At 35.8% G+C, this 14787-nt stretch overlaps 1 protein-coding gene across 1 annotated transcript in view; it reads right to left on the reverse strand.

Moving 5' to 3' along the window:
• The window catches only part of CARNMT1 (carnosine N-methyltransferase 1), a 35926-nt gene that overhangs the window by 17966 nt on the left and 3173 nt on the right, over nucleotides 1-14787 (reverse strand). Inside the window, exons 2-3 of the mRNA XM_019793327.2 lie at nucleotides 10257-10452; nucleotides 9257-9420 (exon numbers count right to left, since the gene is read on the reverse strand). Coding sequence (XP_019648886.2) covers nucleotides 9257-9420; nucleotides 10257-10452 — 360 coding nt within the window. The remainder of the gene's footprint in view (nucleotides 1-9256; nucleotides 9421-10256; nucleotides 10453-14787) is intronic.

The following is a 14787-nucleotide window of genomic DNA, read 5'->3' on the forward strand; positions in this document are numbered from 1 at the left end:
AATAGGGGCACATGGGTGCCCCTACCTCAGCGTCGTGAGTTCAAGCCCCACACTGGGCATGGAGCCTACTTAACAAAAATAAAAAGTAAATAAAGCAAATAAAAACTCTAAACAGAGACAAATTGGACAAATTAATAAGACAAATGCGTTTTCATAGGAAAAAAATATTTTAATGCTCACAGGTACAGTTAATTCTATGCATATTTAAGTGTACTTTCTTTTATAGACAGCTCATTTAGAAAAAGACATCAAATTCCCATGTGCTTACCGTGGCATAAACAGGATCCTGGAAATTTATCTGAGACCCAAAGTTGACCAGGATTTACCTAAGAATCAACCTAGATACTGAAGGGCTGTAATTAATGTCCCTTTTTCCAGACTAGGGGTTTACTTCTTTATGGCAAAATTATGACTTTAACATGGATATGGACTTAACTGTTTTATAAGCTTTATTTTCTAAGGTTTTTGATAGCTCATCTTATCAACTATAAGGAAACCAATCTAAATTAAAAAGCAAAACAAATGACATAGGAAGAGACAATGAAATTTTTGCATTAGGTCCAAGAATGGCACAAAAAAAAAAGTTTGACAGATATCTTGGCATTCTTCATTTAAAGTTTATCTGCCTATCTACTCTTATAATATTATTTTCAAAGACAGGGAATGGGTGGCTGGGTAACAGTTATAGGAAAGAGACTTTAAATCTTGTGAAGTTTTAAAAATTTTTAACACTATGATATGTTTTACCTAATCAAAAAAATTAATTATCCTTTTATTTTAAAATAACCTATCAGATTAAGAGTTAATTCATTCTTTCCTTACCAGTCCATATTCTATCTGTTGTAGAAATAATGATAATAAAACACTAGACAGATAACAGTAAAATAATACTCTGTGTCAGTTCACTAAGTACCTTTAACAACAGCATGCATGCCCTTTGATATAGCTGACATTGTTATGCTGTTTGGACAGCTCGGTAAATGCATGATTCAATGATCATGATTCAACGAATATGAACAAAGTCATGTTCAAAGTGCTAGAAATGATGCTAACATAAGCATTTAGCATTCAGCCTTCCAAATATACGCAAACTTTGGTATATTCTAATTGCAATGTCTTACTTCATAACCTACTCTTCAAAAACAGAAATATTTTTAATTTTGAGAAAGACCTGGACTTTATGTTTATAGAAGCTGTTCAATTATTATCTATTATTTTAGAGCAGAACACTGAATATATACATTGACAGAGAGTACCAACCAAAAAATTTAAGAATATAACATCCTACAATATATCAATGTTTAAGGAAGTTCATAGTAATTATATCAAAATTCTAGCAGTTGTAGAATATTTAATGTAGGACTATTGATAAGAATTAAAAAAAAAAAAGAACCTGTAGCATTTATTAAAGTACACAAAGGTAGCCTTTAAAAACTGTGTGATTTTTAGCTTTTTATTCCAACTAAAGCCTACAGTTTTCAAAACAAGCATTACTGAGGAAGACTTCATATCCTAAAGAAAAATTAAAAGCATATTTCAACATTGCCACATCAATCTTCCATTGTTAAAGAGGCAAACACGTCTCCCAACAAAGTCCTGACCAGATGGTTTTGGAGGTAAATTCTATTAAATATTTAATGACAAATGAACTCCAATTCTTTTCAAACTCCCAAAAAGTTACAGAACACTTCCTGTAACTCATTCTATGAGGCCAACATTATTGATACCAAAATCTGTTAACAGCACAGGAAAAGAAAATTCACAAGAATTTTCACAGAAAGAACAGAACAGATCAATAATACCCTTTTTACGGATGTAACAACCCTCAATGAAATATTAGCAAATTGAACCCAAGAACATATTAAAAGGATTATTCACCATGACCAAAAGGAATTTATGTAAGGAATACAAGAGTGGTTCAACATGAGAAAATCAATCAATGTAATATATCACAAAACAAAGGAAAGAAACATGACCTTTTAACTTGACACAGAAAAGACATTTAATAAAATGCAACACTCTTTCTTGATAAAAATACTCAGGATACTAGGAACACAGGGAAAATTCCTTAATATGATAAGGGGCATTTATGAAAAACCTACAGCTAACATCATACTCAACAGTGAAAGAATGAAAGTTTTCCCTCTAAGACCCAGAACGTGATTAGGATGCCCCCTTTCACCCACCACTGCTATTCAACACTGTACTACAAGTTCTGACCACAGCTATTCAAGGGGAAAGGAAGAGGTAAAAACCATCTCTATCTGCAGATGCTCTGAATCTGTACGCAGAAAACTGCAAAGAATCCACAAGAAAGCTCCTCCAGCTAATAAATTAAGCAAAGTTGCAGGGTTACACAATCAACACATAAAAATTAGCTGTGTTTCTGTACATCAGCAATGAATAATCCAAAAGGAAATTAAGAAAGCAATTCCATTTACAATAACATCTAAAAGAACTGAACACTTAAGGAGTAAATCTAACCAAGGTCAAGAAACACTTATACACTGAAAACTACAAAACAGTGCTGAAAGAAATTAAAGAAGATCTAAATAACAGACATTCTATGTTCATGGATAGGAAGATTTAAGTGTTAAGATGTCAATACTATCCAAACCAACCTACGTATTTAACACAATTCCTAACAAAACTACAATAGTCTTTTTTCCAAAAATGAAAAAGCTGATTCTGAAATTCATATGGAATTGCAAGGGGCCCCAAATAGCCAAAACTATCTTGAAAAAGAATAAACTGAAGGACTTCCTCTTCTTGACTTCAAAACTTACAAAGCTACAGAAATTAAAATACTATGGAATTGCCATAAGGGCTAGTGTATAGACCAACAGAACAGAGAACCCAGAAATAAACCCTCACATGTACAGTCAATTGATTTTCAACAATAGTACCAAAACAATTCAATGGGGAAAGGACAGTCTTTTAACAAATGGTACTGGGAAAACCAGATATACATATGTAAAAAAATGAAGTTAGACCCTTACCTTACACCACATACAAAATGAACTCAAAATGGACTAAAGATCTAAACTTAACAATTAACACTATAAAACTCTTAGAAGAAAGTGTTGGGGAAAATCTTCATGACACTGGATTTGGCAATGATTTCATAAACATGACATGAAAAGCATTAGCACCAAAAGAAAAAATAGATAAACTGGACTTCACCAAAATTATACAATTTTGTACATCGATGGACGTCAAGAAAGTGAAAAGACAACTTACAGAAATGGAGACAATATTTGCAAATCATATATCCAACAAAGAATCAATACATGCAAAAAAAAGGGGGGGTGTCAAAGATCACAAAGACCACAATTTCATCTCTGACAAATCATCTTCAACCCAAACATAATAAAGACTACAAAAAGCATGAAGAGTCAGTGTTATAAAAAGTTAGAACCCCAAGCATACTGTATCCTCACTGATAAAACTGGGAATACAAAATTCATTAACAAGTCTGTGGACACTAAAAATGTAAATTAAAAGCTTCTCAAATGAGTACTATATATGTCAAGCATTTCTAGCAGCTGAAAAGTAATCGAAATGTGCCTAGCTTTGAAGCCTATGAATAAACTTCTTTCTAGTAAAACATGTCATTAGAAAACTTCCTAAATGATATCTTTTAAAAAAGTCAGTGAATTATTACCTATATAACTTCCAAATCTTGTACATTAGATATCTGGACGTGTAGAAACTGCCTTGGAAGCACTGGGTTTTTTTTGTTTTTTTTTGTTTTTGAGTGATAACATAGCTGGAATAATAATTTCACCTGGGCTTCCAATGTTACTCACTTACTGAGTTATTTCTGGGTCTCAGACCCAGAACACTGTAAATCTGATTGAAGAAATATTTATAGAATTGAAAAACCAGTAAAGTGTCACAACTGTCACCAACGATGGAATGAAAATAATGAAAGCTTTAGGTGATACAGGAATCACAAGTCTATAATTAATCTATTATCCCCTCAACTGTGTGTTCAGCAGGTAACTATAGCACAGCATGTCAAAAATGTACTGGCCACAAGGAGAAAAATAGTGGGTGATTTTCATGGCACCCAGCTACAGACAATCTACACTGCACACCCATGTAGAGATCCAAACCAGGTGGGTTAGCAGCCATTACCTGTTAAAGGCCAACTAAGAGCCCCAATCCTATCCTTTACAGATGACAATTCCAATGCACCAATGGTTTCCTGTGGACACAGTTCATGTACTGCTGAAAAAGTAACTATATTTTCATGGCTGAGAGTCTTGAGTGTTTCTTAATATTGCAAAGATCTTCCTATTAATCTATTGCAGGAAAGATACTAAAATCAATGTACATGAAGTAAAAGGTGAGATGCAGATGAAAATTTAGAAACTATTTCATTTTCTAGAAAGCGAAAATTGTTACATTGCCACAAAGGTTTACAGACAATTTTTTCTTAAGTGATTGAAGCACCTAATACATGTAATAATATTAAAAATTAAAAACACGATAATCCCCCATGCTCACAGCTTGCAGAAGGGGAATGCCTTTTTTCTAGTTGTCAATATTATTTACTTCAGTTTCTACTATTCTTTTACATACATCATCTGGCATTCAACAAAAAATGAGACATGCAAACCAAAAAGAAAATGTAACCCATTGTTATGAGAGAAGACCATCATCAAAACTGACCCACAAATAGCACATATGTTGGAATTATCAGACAGGGATTTAAAACCAACCATAAAAAATACATTAAAGCATCAAGTGGAAAAGGTAGATCAGGTACAAATAGGAAATGTGAGCACAGAGAGAACACACACATGGAAATATATGTCTATATGGAAGTACTAGACATTTTTTTTTTTAATTCGGTATCAGAGTTAAGTTTTTAGTGAGTTTCTCAACAGACTGGCATAGTATACAATCAGTAAAATTCAAGTAAGGTCAATAGAAATTATCCAAACTAAAATATAAAGAGTTAGTGAGAAAAGAATCATCTGACACCTGAGAGACAATGTCAAGCAGTTTCATATACAACCAACTCAAGTCCCAGAAGGAAAAAAAAATAAGAGCAAACAAGCTTTGAGTTGTTGATAGATATCTACCCAAACCCTCCAAAGCAAAACAAACACCAAGCAGGATAAACTCAAAGAAAAGCACATCTAGGCACCTCAGAGTCAAACTGCTGACAAACAGAGCTTGAGGGGTAGGGTACGGAGAATGGGGAGTAACGACTTAACAGGTATGGTATTTATTCCAGGTTCATGAAAATGTTTTCAACTTTGTAGAGATGACGGGTATACAATACTGTGAATGTACTAAACACCATCAAATTGTCTACTTTAAAACCATCACTTTTGCTATATGCATTTCACCTCAACTTTATAATTTTGTTTTAAAGATTTTATTTATTTGTCAGAGAGAGAAAGAGCATGTGAGCTCACACAAGCAGGGGGAGTGGCAGGCAGAGGGAGAAGCAGGCTCCCTGCCAAGCAGGGAGCCCAATGAGGGACTCGATCCTAGGACCCTGGATCATGACCTGAGCTGAAGGCAGACACCTAACTGACCGAGCCACCCAAGTGTCCCTCACCTCAACTTTTTTAAATGAGAGGAAAAACATGAATATATATTTCTCAAAACAAGGTATAAAATGCCCCTTAAACTTATGAAGATATTCAATTTCATTCATAATAAGAGAAATGCAAATGAGAAGTAGGCCAAGATATGCTTCTCCACCCATTAGATTGGCAAAAGTTCAAAAGCCTGGTAGTACAATGTTTGGCAAGGCTGTGAATAAACAAGCACTTTCCACATCGCTGGCAAGAAGGCAAAACAGTACGACCCTTATAGGCGTATGTGGCAATAACTGGCAGAGACCCTAAAGTGGCCCCCACCTACCGGTGTTCACACCTTTTTATAATCCCCTCCCTTTAGTGTGCAGAGGGATCTATGACTTGCTTCTAACCAACAGCCACACCTGTGATAACATCACATTATAAAAGACTCCACTGAAAGCCTACTTGCTCTGAAGACTCTCCTTGCCCACTTGACGAAGTAAGTGACCGTTTGGGGAAAGCTTATAAGACAAGGAACTGCAACTGGCCTCTAGGAGCTAAGGCAGGTGTCCAAGGCAGTTAACAAAAAGCCAGGGCCCTCAGTCCTATAAACATAATGAAGTCAATTCTGCCAACAACATGAGTGACTTTAGAAGCAGGCATTTCCACAGTCTAGCCTCCAGATGAGAACACAGCCCAGTAGACATCTGGATTGCAACCTTGTAAGATCCAACACAGAGGATGCAATTATGCTATACCCAGACTTCTGACCCACAGATACTGTGAAATAATAAATGTATGCTGTTTTAAGCAGTTAAATTTGTGGTAATCTGTTGCACGCAATAGGTAACTAACACACTTACCACACTATATACGCATTTTCCTTTCAAAATCAGCAATCCCATGTCTAAGAATTTACACTAAAGATATACTTCCAACAGTACAAAAATACTCATGCATATGGTTATTAATTGTAACATAATTTATAATTGTTAAGATACTGCCAACTACTTAAAAAACCAAATACGGGAGACTGGCTAAAGTACTCTACAGCTGTAAAAAAGGCTGAAGAGGATCTCCATGAACTAACATGTAGCTATTTCTAAGATATACTGTTAAGAGAAAAAAGCAGAGTACAACATAAAATACACAAGCTGCTACATTTTGTATATGAAACAAAAGGAGGTAATTAAGAAGAAAAAAACCTGTATCTGCTTACATAAGAAACAAAAAATAAAAACAAGAAGGATAAACAAGAAATTAATGATACCGATTACCTACATGGGGTGTGGGATTGAGAATGAGGAGTTGAGATGGGCTATCAAAGGAACAGGGAAGGGAATAACACTTTTTCTGAATATCACAAGTTGATAACGGATAGCCCACAAACCAAAAAATAAATATAAATCAACAGGGATGGGTTTGGGGGCAAGACAGAACCCTAAAAATTGAAAGCAAACAGAAACAAACTTCGATATACTGAATTTCAAATAAAAAACACAAGCACACCGAGGATAGGGGGTCAAAGCCAAGCTAACTTGAGTAACTTGTGAAGAATATTTTTATGAATACCCTTCATTTAGGGGAAAAAATAGTTGCTAGCAAATTCTAAACTCATGCTGGTAGTTTGTTTTTCATAGTGGTATGAAGGTAGTAATTCTGAAACCATTATGTGAGTCCTGTAGGACTGAGTGAATGAGTAAATGTATTGATGTTGCCAGAAGCCAGGTTCTTAATGCGGAAAAAGGCTGACAGATATAGAGAACAGGGGAAGCCAAGAAGGAAACTTTTGGGGTTGGGTTGGATTGGAATTGAAGGGATCAGTATGAACAAATGCTAGTGTGTGTGTGTGTGTGTGTGTGTGTGTGTGTGTGTTCCACTGAAAGGCTCAAAAGCTGTGACATCTCAGTAACAATGAGCATGTCTAGTGCCAGATCTTGGTTTCTACATACCATTCCACATTAAAGGAACCAGGGCCTTGAAAAAATACCCAATTTCAGGATTAAAGTAGGGAAGATACATGATGGGACTGAAATATCTTATTGTGCCAGAAAATAAGGAAGTGCTCAAAAAGAACTGGGCCATGTGAAAGGACACAGGGGCCAACTTGAAGGGACTCCTGCTGGATAAATCTGAGGCAACAATGACAACAAAAAACCAATGGTAATGGATCATAACCCACTGAATAAAATAGGAACCATTAGTCCCTCCAGGTAATAGTTTATAGATACGGTAGAATGCTGACTGAATAACTGTGAAGTTAGAGAATCACCATTCCATAACCAGCACAGGACAGACCAGTTCATGCAAGAATCATCAATGGCTAACAATTCTAAGGCAGAGAAAGTTTGAGCAGGACCAGGATATTAATTGTATGGTCTCAAAGTGTCTCCTTCAGAAATTGTTTATTAGCTGCAAGAGGAGAAACAGTAAGTACACAATGGAGAAACTAAGTGACATTCTGAATGGGTAATCAAAATTAAAATTGTCAATGAGGGGCTAACAGACACTGTATGACTCTGAATGTGATATCCTGAGAACAATCAATTACGTATTATTTTGAAAAGGGGCATACGATCCAGATCCAATCATGAAGAAACTACAGATAATCTCAAACTGAGGAATATATAAAATAATTTCCTTGTATTCTTCAACAACACCAATGTCATGACTCAAAGAAAGGCCAAGAACTGTTCCAGATTAAAGACCAAGACGTTATAATGAAATGTAATATAATATCCAGGGCTGGACTGTAGACTGGATAGAGAAGTGTTATAAAGAACATTTTCAGGATAATTTTATAAAACTTGAATAGACTGTAGATTAGAAAACAGTATTCTACGTTAAATTTTCTCAATCTGATAACTGCACTGTGTTTATGGAGGGGAATATCCTTATTCTTAAGAAATGAACTCTGAAGTATTAAGAGGTTAAAAAATGATATATACAAACTGATCTCTCACATGGTTTAAATGATAATTGTGCATACATGTGGTTTTAGACATAATCATAAAGCAGGAGGAGGGAGGGAAACAGTAAGAAGAAAGAATAAAATGTAAAATGTCAAGAATTGGTGATTAGGCAGAGTGTATGAGCACTATAAAATGCATGCAACTTATCTTGGAAGTTATTTTGAAGTTGAGATTCTCAAAATAACACATACACTAGTATTTTCAAAAATACAGTAATTATACTTGCTCCTAGATCTTATTTAATGTGATACAGGATACAAAGCATGTTACAGCACAAATTTGCTTTTTAAGTAGTTTGATAACTATTCTTCAAAACTGGTTTCTTTGCAATCTTATGCATTTTATTTTATTCATTTATGTTATTCTGAAAAATGGACTGCTTAGGCTTTCCATGGCACAAAAAAGAATCTCTGCTCTGAGCTGCAGATCCCTCATCTACTTACAAGTTTGTCATAATGAGGAAAATGCAAAGTCTGCAGCTTTTTGCATTGCCATTAGCAAATTATAAAAGAAAACATCATTGATAATGAACATTCAATCTAACCTTAGTAATTCCAGATGGAGTGATTTCCCTTAAGCACTAGAGCAGAGTATTCAAAATATTAACTGCAACCTCACACAAAGCATCTACAAACACATACAACACCACACACCCATATGTGGAAAATGTGAAGTTTCTTATAGAGAAACTTAGTGCTTACATAGCTTAAAGAAATTGGTTAAAAATAAGATACTATTTACCATCTTTCTTTCGGAAAATTTTTTAAAATTTCTTTAATGATTGGTTGGTAGCAGGCTTCCCTCTCTGCTTTCCCAGTTTCACTCCAGTCTCTCACAAATTGTTTCAATGTAGATTTTAATTTATCCATGTCAAATGTAGATGCTGGCATAATCTTTCCATTCCCCTGTTTAAAAAACAGAAATCAATTAGCTTCTGACCAAGGAATCAATCTTGAATATGGTCAAACAGACGTGCTACTAAGGGGCTATATGGATGGTGTAGTGGATAAATCACTAGCCTCTCACCTCAACCGGGGTTCAAGTGCAGCCTGAGATCCTACATGAAAAAAGTTTGGTGGTCTCACTTCTACCCTCAATAGATTTAAGGTCCATTAATCATGAAACCACCATATAATTAAGCAGTCTTTACTCAGGAGAGGACCAGAACTGAGCTGCTATGGAGACGGACATCTTCTCTCTCTAAGAGAGGGAAGAATGTCCCTCCAGGCCACTGATGGGGCAGCATGGAGAGGCTCACACTGGAGTGGCCCAACTTATCTATCCTGTGGATACAAAAAGAGGACTTCAGTTTCTATTACTGCCAGTCCCTTGAGATTTATAAGTGAAAATCATTTATTAAAGTAAAAGATAAATATCAATAGACACAAGATACTGAAAATGAATTTAGCAAGGGAAATTAATTTTACACAGCTAGTAAAGTTGGTTATAAAAATTAAAGTCACTAACTCTATAGGCTAGAACAGTCAGAATATTATGTGAAACGTACAGCAATATGCCAACAATTATCTTACTATTTTTAGAAAAAAAAATCGGTGAACAAATCCAGTTTCTGGCAAACTATTCTATTAAGCCTAATCAAATGCCTGAACATGTAAGTGAAAACACTGAGTAGAGCAAATGGCCCATGCAAAATATAAAAATGAAATAAATCCAGAAAGATAAAGACCTCAAAATACAAAGGTTAAACCCTAAAATAAAAATAGAACAAACTTTCACATACATCTTCTCCATATTCTTTATTTTCAAACATATGTATGCAATCATTCACAATGGTCAGTAGTATTTCTTGATTATGATCAATGCATTTCCGAATCTTGTCCAAGTGAAGAAGAAACTGAGGAAGTAGTTTCTGTTGATTATCTGGAAGTGATCGAAATTGTCTTTCTGTTCGGTTCACTCGCTCATGCATACTGGTGCTAAAACATAAAAGGTGTTTTTTAAATTGGCAAAAGAATTCTCACCAGGTCCAATCTTATTTTAAGGTTGTCTTTCTGTACAGTTATTCCTTTATCATGTTGAGATACTGTCCTGTGATTTACAATCTTTGGTTTCTTAAAGGATATCAACTTAGAAAGTTTTGCGTTTTCACCTTATTACAAATTCTCTAAGCAACCAAACAAAAGACAAATAGTTTATAACTAGCAAAGTAAACATTTGCACCAACTAGGAGGGAAAAAGGAAACATAAAGAGGATTAATGTACAATTAGTTTATTTTTACGATTTTAATTTCCAAACTTAAAATTTTCAGCAAACTAGACGAATACTTTAAATTTCTCCATCAAGTAGCAGGATACTGCTCTGAAGTTACTTAAGAATATACAAAATGTGTTCTGAAATTACCTAAGAACCAACCAAGCTGAATTTAAAAAAAAAAAAAAAAACCACAAAGGATCTTATGACTACAAAAGTAGTAAACAGAGGAAAAATTGAAATTCTATAGCATTTTATATGATATTATTCACAATTTGCATTCCAGAAGTTTCCAGATAACTCTAAAGGTCACTTTGGGGATTACCTATTTATAAAACTTAAAATGAACAAAAAACCCCATCATTTTTAAAAGCTGATTATTACATTTGCAATGACTGCCATTTTACATTAATCAGATGGGCAAAATCTAAAAGCTTGACTACAGGAAATATTCCAAAAATATGGAATAACTTGAATATATATACATACTGATTGATGAGAGGTGCATAAATTAGTACAACCACTTTGGAAAATAATTTAGCATTACCCAGTGAAGCTTAATATGCACACTCCCTAGCAATTACAGTCCTAGACACATACTCAAGAAACTCTTGCAAGTGGGCAGCATGAAACACAAACTATCTTCTGATTAGCACTGTTATATATAACAAACAAGAAATCTGCAAACAACCTAGTGGTCCATCACCAACAAAATGAACGAAGTACAGTAAAATCATACAATGGAACGCAATTCAATAAACTACAACTATACACAATATGGATAAAACTCATGAAAGTAAATATTTGTTGAAAAAAGCAAGTTGCAGAAAAATACAGAATGTACAATTCCATCTTATATAAAAATAATATATTACAGGGACTGAACACATGTAAAAAAAAAACTACAAAGAAAGCAAGGAAATGAAAATTCAAGTTAGTTATGTTCTTTGAGGGGAAAGAATTTTTTTTTAAGCCAGGTGTTAAGAGCATGGGCATTCACTGTATCATTCTTTACATTTTATATATACAAACAAATAAATAAGTGTCTGTTTTCTTCTCAATGTTCTTTGGCATTTACTCCATACTAAATAAAAATGAAAAACACTTTTTCATTTGGTTGCCCGAATCTTTCTATTCACCCAAATAATCGTCTCGTTTTTATGCCAAATTACTCTCATTTCTGGATAGCAATAAAGAAGTTCTGAAGAAGCTCTTGAGTAAAGCAGGAACCTGACCAGGCATTTAGAAGCTTGTGTGTGGTGGTTGTGGCGGTCAGGGGCGAAGGGGGAATGGCAGGGTAACACGGAAAGATTAAGTTGGCAGAGGCTACCCTGATGCTTGCTGTTGTCCCCCTAGAGACAAGTATAATAGTGAGCTGTGGAGTCAAACAGATCTGGATTGAAATTATGCGACCCTTGGCAAGTTACTTCCTTTCTCTGTGTCCCAACTGTCTCACATACAAAACAAGGTACTACATAACAACAACAGTGACAATGATGATTATAGAAGCTATCACTTACTGAGATTTAAATAAAAGCCAGGCCCTACACCAAGTCACTGAACATGGATCACTGTGAAAAATCTCCATAAAACCCCACGAGGTTAGGTACTATTATGTTCTTCTGGCACCGCAATGGGATTTCACTGAAAATGTTTTAACAAAGTAATGCACACAAATCACTTAGCCCAGGGCCTGAAACACAGCTCAAACGTGGTAGGTATACCTCGTTTATATAACTAATATGTTCACAGTGAAAATATAAAAAATGTAGAGAATTAGAAGTACTCCAGGAAAAAAAAAGCTACTAATAATCCCTCTTCTAAAGGCAATCACTTCTAACTTTTTGGCATATTTCTCCTTGCTGTTGTTAAGACAAAGTCATTTAAGTGCCTCTCTAATCAAAACGTGATACACAAAACAGCACATCACTTGGAGGTAACTAGAAATGAAGAATTTCACGCCCCACCTAAGACCTATTGAAATGTAATCTGCCTTTTAACAAGATCTCCAAATGATTCCCATGCACATCAACTTTTTAGAAGCACTTGTAATTCTTCACCTTTGTCAAAGAATTTTCCCAGATCAGAAAAAAAAACTTTTCTAAATGACTATAGTGCAAATGACTATAATGACTGTTAACATTATCCCACCTATGCAACCAAAATTTTCTTAGTTATTTCTCAAACACTGGGCATCTAGATACTTTCACTTGTTTATATGACAAACTTCCTGTGTTCTAAATCTCTCTGTATTTAAAAAAAAAAAAATACTACAAATTCCCAAAAGAAGAATTATCAAGTTAGAAAGGGTAAGTACTGGGGCCCCTGGATGGCTCAGTTGGTTAAGCATCTGACTCTTCGTTTCAGTTCAGGTCATGATCTCCCGGGTCATGGGATCGAGCCCGGAGTGGGCTCAGCACTCAGTGGGGAGTCTGCTTCCCTCCCTTTCTCTCTTCCCCTGCCCTTCCTCCAGCTCGCTCTAACATAAATAAATCTTTTTTTTTTTTTAAGATTTTATTTATTTATTTGACAGAGAGAGAGACAGCCAGCAAGAGAGGGAACACAAGCAGGGGGAGTGGGAGAGGAAGAAGCAGGCCCCCAGTGGAGGAGCCTGATGCAGGGCTCGATTACAGAACGCCAGGATCATGCCCCAGGCCGAAGGCAGACGCTTAACAACTGAGCCACCCAGGCACCCCTAAAATAAATAAATCTTAAAAAAAAAAAAAAAGGATAAGTATTTTTAAGGTTCTGGATACAAACTGATTTTCAGAGGATTGTACCAATTTACAATCCCATAAAATAGAGTAGGATACCAAAGGAACTATTTAAAGTGACCATAATGTGTTAGGCAAACAGCAGTTGTGAAGGGTGTAACTCAGAGTCGACTGGTTAAACAGTCTCACAGTACTTCATTTCTAGTATTCTTGGGCACTGGATGCACCACAACCTCCCTCTCAGCATCCCTCAAAATTCAACATATCCAAACTGAACTTAGCACATGATCATCACCCCCCCAAAAAACCGTGCACTTCTTCCCATATGGCTGACACTGACGAATGGTACGCCATACATCCACTCTAGTCAGAAGCAAATGAGTCATCCTAAAATGCCTCTTCTCACAGACCCCACAACCACACCTCCAGATCCTTTTGATTCTACTTCATAAACTCTCTGCAAATCACTACCTCTCCCAGGTCCTCATTAGGTCTCTCAAAAGATTCCTAAGAGGCCTGCTCCCTAGGAATGCTGTCCCCAGATGAAGGCTACCACTCCCAATGAATTCTTCTAAAATACAAGTCTTATGTTTGTCCCAACTGAATCTCCAGATTCCAGCCTATGCAAATAACAATCAATAAATGTTCAGTTAGATACCCACTAGGTGCTATTTTTCATTCTCCACGAGGACTACTTAACTTCCATGATTGCCGGGTAGTTGAGGTAAGTTATGGATTGGTCAAAAGAGCCCACACCTGTTTACTGTCAATTACTGATACAGAAGTGAGATAACTACACAGAACAGGATGAGGTGCAGCATCTCTCTTAACCCTTGATTTGTTAATGGTCTGCAAAACTGTCCAAAACATAGATCCACAGTGAGTCTCCTGAAATAAGTGAGATCGTCCTGAAGCTGACACAAGAGTCCAATATTTACTACACTATTTTAAATGGGGCTAACTTCACTATTCTGGAAATGCTTACACTACCAATGTACTTTAAGGCGGGGGGGTGGGCACACTATGACCCCCTGGCTATTGGGTCCATCTTATAAAGACTTTTGCTGGAACACAGCCATATGCATTTGTTCACATACTGCCTATGGTTGCTTCCACAAAGGGGCAGAGTTGAATAGCTGTAAAAGAGACTACCTAGCCCCTGACCTTAAAATATTCATTGCCTGGCCCTTTAAAGAATTTCCCAACGCTGCTTTAAAGGAATGTTTTACAACCTTCAGACTCCCCTTGGTTCTGAACTTGGTCAACAGCGAGAGGCCGAGAGGCCATATCCTCTGGTGACTAAGGGGAGAAAATAGAGTGACCAGCCATATTTCAAGGGTATCTCT

This window comes from Ailuropoda melanoleuca, chromosome 17 (assembly GCF_002007445.2).
Source record: "Ailuropoda melanoleuca isolate Jingjing chromosome 17, ASM200744v2, whole genome shotgun sequence".
Lineage (NCBI taxonomy): Eukaryota > Metazoa > Chordata > Mammalia > Carnivora > Ursidae > Ailuropoda > Ailuropoda melanoleuca.